The sequence below is a fragment of the Sinocyclocheilus anshuiensis genome, unplaced genomic scaffold (genome assembly GCF_001515605.1).
Source record: "Sinocyclocheilus anshuiensis isolate Anshui unplaced genomic scaffold, SAMN03320099.WGS_v1.1 scaffold1328, whole genome shotgun sequence".
Taxonomy (NCBI): domain Eukaryota; kingdom Metazoa; phylum Chordata; class Actinopteri; order Cypriniformes; family Cyprinidae; genus Sinocyclocheilus; species Sinocyclocheilus anshuiensis.
In genome coordinates this window covers 1,304,646-1,309,447 of record NW_015548192.1, presented here as the reverse complement: position 1 = coordinate 1,309,447, position 4,802 = coordinate 1,304,646, and the positions used below count along the sequence as shown (strand labels likewise).

The following is a 4,802-nucleotide window of genomic DNA, read 5'->3' as shown; positions in this document are numbered from 1 at the left end:
ATTGAACACAGCTGTGAGCCGTAACCAATGGACTGAGAGCAAAAGAAAAGAGGGTGGAGGAGGGAGGGGGATTGAAAGGGTGTTTTAATTATAATCAGCAATACAATCATTACATCAGTGCTCTGATTGAAGAGCAACTCAGAAGGTGCAGACACACACACACACAGACAGAGAGAGAGGAGCGGTTTAAATCCGGAACATACCTTGTCAAATCCAGTCCAGAGGCTAATACCCCACCGCCTCACCTCAGAGAAAAGCAGTGCCGGGGGTAAAGCCTGTCGGTTCACACAGGGCCATCCTAGCAATGTCTCTGGGATGCTTTTTTTATGTAGGTAATAAGCATACCGTACAGCTTCTATTTGAATGGGGAGAGATGGAAATGTCCAAAACTATTTGTAAAAAATTCTGCTTCAGTAACATGTCAAATCAACAGTGAGCAATCGTATCATTTTTTAAACTCTTTTTTTTTCTTATTTTTCTCCAGCATCTGTGAAACGCATCTTTCCCATTGAAATCACTTTCTCTGATGCAGCATACATGGTAATTTGCTGGTGACCTTAATATCATTAGCTATATGTAAGCATAGACATATTTAGTCAAGTCTACTTGCCGTGGTCATTTACAGCATGCAGAATCCTGTCGATTTCTCACATTTAATTATATTTTATAACATTTCTGACCTTTTTAAACCTTGATGAGAGTGCTGTTGGTGCATAGAAAGGGATTAGCATTTCTGCATTCATTAAACTAAATATGCTTCTCGCAACTATACACTATTTCATGATTAAACGTTTGTGTTCTGTTTATTACCAAAGCATGACTGAAGTGTCTTATGCTTACCTGGTTTAGCAACCTTCTGTATCACCAAGAACACTCAAAAATTTGTATTTCAGGTTACCCGAGCGCAACTCATCCTTCTGAGAGATAATCATTTTGCATTAGATATGCTTATACATCTTCATATTAACTACTGCTAATTTAGGATGAGAAACTATATTTGTCTGCATTGTGAATGTGTTCTGTCTCCACCGCAGTCGCTGCAAATGACTGAATTCAAAGGTACTGCATTATGGCAAGCCTTGTTAAACAGCGAAATATTGATTATAACTAGGAGCTAATTAGTTACGGACTTACTGTGCCAAGCATCTGTTGTTTTGGGTCTCTGGGAGGAAATTTCATAAATTACTTCTTTTAATGGAATAGTTCACCCAAAAATGAAAAATCTGTCTTCATTTTCCCATCCTCACGTTGGTCGACTTTCATAAAAGATGAAATGGCATGAAGGAAATGTCCAATCTATTCTTTTCCATTCAACGACGGTGGATGCTGTGAGTAAATGATGACAAAAATGTTAATTTTGGTCGAATTTCCATGTAAATTGCCATTTTTCCTGTATAATGTAACATCTTTTAAAGTGAAAGGAAATATTAAATGAAAAAAAATGGTAAAGAGTGGTTGTCTGACATCACAGTGAAGCTTCAGTGATTGTAGAAACTGACTAAAAGCTAATTGGGTATTGATTGATTAACATTATCAAGGGAAATTCATTTCAGAACAAACCATTCCTCTTGGAATAACATGTGTTGATGAATATTTTACAGTAAGACCAGCAGCATGCATTAGTAAAATAGGGGGGGTCCATTTTGATTCCATGTTGGCTTGAACACATTAAGCAATGGTGCCATACTCGTAATTAATTGTCTTTTGAGATGTTTCCTTTCTTGTGGTATTTTGCAACCATATGAAACATTGAAATTGTTTGTCCATCTCATCTTTTCACAGGAGATTCAACATGGCCGCTGCTGTCGTCTTGCGTGTTTGTTGGATCCGGGCTTGAACTCGCCTGCGTTCTTCCTCGAGTGCTCTTAGAGTGCATGATGTCAGTGCATTTCTGCTGCCTTTCCGAGATGAACGACTGAAATATGAACCTCATTCAAGCTTTCTGGACCTCCGGTGCGGTGTCTGATTAAATCAAGTCCCTCAAACGACCATCCGAGGGGGGGACCAAGGAGTAGACGTGGCTGCTGGTTGGTGGTGGTGGAGGACGAGGAGGTGGCGGAGGAGGGGGGTTTGGAAGCCATCTTTATCCTTTGGAATATACCATTTGTGGAATACAACTGTGTGTTTGGAATATCGCAGAACTTTGGGAGTTTCACTGTAGTTTTTGGAATCCTTTTGGAATATTGGGAATTTGGCTCCTGTTCGCAGTCATGAAGGTGAACCCGAGCTCTTGTTTGTGTCCTGTACTTTTGTGCCTGTGTTTTCTGGAGAGGGGTTATGAGGCAAGCCATCACGGCCAAGCCAAAATCATTTCCAGGAGCCACAATGCAACTCACAACCACAACCAGACTAAGGACGGGGAAACAGAGGTCCACCATCGGCCCAAACGCGGATGGATATGGAACCAGTTCTTTGTCTTAGAGGAACACATTGGTCCAGATGCACAATATGTAGGAAAGGTAAGCATGTCATTTTCAGTTCTGGTTTGATAATCTGGTTTGCCTGGACTAGTTTGCAGGTTTTAGAGGATTTGGGGGCATTTGTCAGCTTGGCCGACCAGCTAAACCAGCTTGCCAATACTAGCAGACCAGGTTGACCAACTTATACCAACTAATTTGTCTTAGCCAATAGTTGATATACCTGGGTCATGGAATTAATTTACTGTATTTACTTATAACATCCAAGTGAAAGATAAAAAACACCAACATGTCAGAAAAAAATAAAAACCAGAATCACTGAGTTGTAAAAAGGATCACCCCCTCCTAAAAATGAGACTATGTAAACTCAATCAGATATAGCTGATCACTTTCTCAATGGCACACAAAGCCATTTGACTTTCAACTGTGATCAGATGTGGTCATTTTGATTAGCTCAGCATGAAAACTCAGCTCTCCTGGAGAATTTCCGTTCTCAGTAGTGCAACTGAAGCCAACAATCAGCTATGGGTGGCAAGGCACTCTCATAAGATCTCCGGGATAAAGTTGTGGACAGGCACAAGTCAGGAGATTGATACAAAAAAAAATTAATAGGCTTTATCAATGCCTAGAAGCACAGTGAAGTCTATTATTAAGAAGTGGAAGATATTTGGTATAACACAGTCCCTCCCTGGATCAGGACTTCGCTCCAAACTGGATAAAAGAGCCAGGAGGAAACTGGTCAGAGAGGCGACCAAGAGGCCTACAGCAACTCTGATGCAGCTGCAGGAATTTACAACAAAGAGTGGACATTGCGTGCACGTGACAACAATATCACAAATTCTACACAAATGTTGTAAGGAAACAGCCACTCCTCTAGAAAGGCCACATGCAGTTGCGACTGAGCTGAAACAAAACACACCTTGAACATTCTGAGTCCACATGGAAAACCGACCAGCTAAACCAGCGTGCCAATGCTGGCAGACCAGGTTGACCAACTTACCAACTAATTAATCCAATATAAGTTTGTCTACCTGGTTCGTGCAAAAAAAATGTTTTAAGTAATACATAATTATTTTATTTTATTTTATTTTATACAATAACCTTTAGGCAATGAATAATGATTTACAGCCTGCTATTGGACAAAACATTGGAGTGCACAAGTCTTTGGTTTGTTTTCCTTGAAGGGAAGGACTTTAAATGGGTATATGAAAATTTTGAATTTAAACCAGCCTAAGGTGGTTTGGTAGTCTTAGCTGAATTAAATTGGTTGCGGTTTCCCAGCCTGACCAGCTGATAAGAGTCCAAAACCCCTTTAAAACCATCAAATAGACCAGCCTGACCATGTTGGCTGGCTTTAAGACCAGCACATACATTGGGCTTGTTGATGTTATTTTTTACATGGATATAACAGCAGTCTAATGTTGAAACATGTTAGACCCTCATGAACAACATAAATTTGTAATTCAAGCAAGTGACCTTTTGCTCTTTCTCTGACCTTATTCCATCACTTGTCTACACCCGCAGGCCTTGATCGATAACATCCTTGCATGGAGTTAGCTTAGCACAGCAAAACAACAGCTCAGGACGGCAGCTTGACTTATTGGTTCGTGTTTGAGATTTGACAGCCTTCATCATTTTGGCTAGAGTCATGCCGGTTCTCTTGTGTTTGCCTCATGGGCTTGTCGATCTTGTGAAACATGAATTTTGTGTCCATGCCAAATTGCAAATAGGGCCATGAATCTATTAGGATTAGCAAGTCAGTCTGCAGTCAACATGGAAACTTTTGCACTGACCACATTTGTGTGTGTTTTACTATATGAATGCTATAGGCTATAGAGATACAGCATATAGAGAGCTTTATGTGCGTGAAGGAAATATCACTTTTAGGATGATTTCATTTTCAAATATCTTCTTTACTTTTATAGTTAATGAAAATCGAATAGCTATTTCAGACTATTGCTTTTTATATTTGTGTGTCATTTTCACAATTTTATTTCCACAATACTGTTTGAAATATTAGACTTTGAAAATATTGGCAAAAATAAATTAAATAATGCGATAAATGGACTGTAGACATGACATGCCAATTTAACTGTCCTGAAAAAAAAAGCAAGTCATTTGTTTCTTGCATTTTCATAATCTGGCCATGAATAAACATGTATTTTATTTTATTTTATTTCTTTTTTTTTTTTACCATTTAAAATAAAATGTGTAGAAATTGTCCTGCAGTGTAATCTTAATCATAAATTGAAGTAAAGAAACAAATGAAAGACATGAGTATTCAAATGGAAAACATTTTTAAATGATTAATTGTCATTTAAATTAAGTTGATTTTACCTTATAATAATATTTCACATTATTATTATTATTATTATTATTATTATA

At 38.4% G+C, this 4,802-nt stretch overlaps 1 protein-coding gene across 1 annotated transcript in view; it reads left to right on the top strand.

The window, feature by feature from the left end:
* LOC107653102 (cadherin-18-like) overlaps window positions 1-4,802 on the top strand; it is a 130,499-nt gene that overhangs the window by 20,349 nt on the left and 105,348 nt on the right. Inside the window, exon 2 of the mRNA XM_016439740.1 lies at window positions 1,783-2,459. Coding sequence (XP_016295226.1) covers window positions 2,211-2,459 — 249 coding nt within the window. The 5' untranslated portion in view covers window positions 1,783-2,210. The remainder of the gene's footprint in view (window positions 1-1,782; window positions 2,460-4,802) is intronic.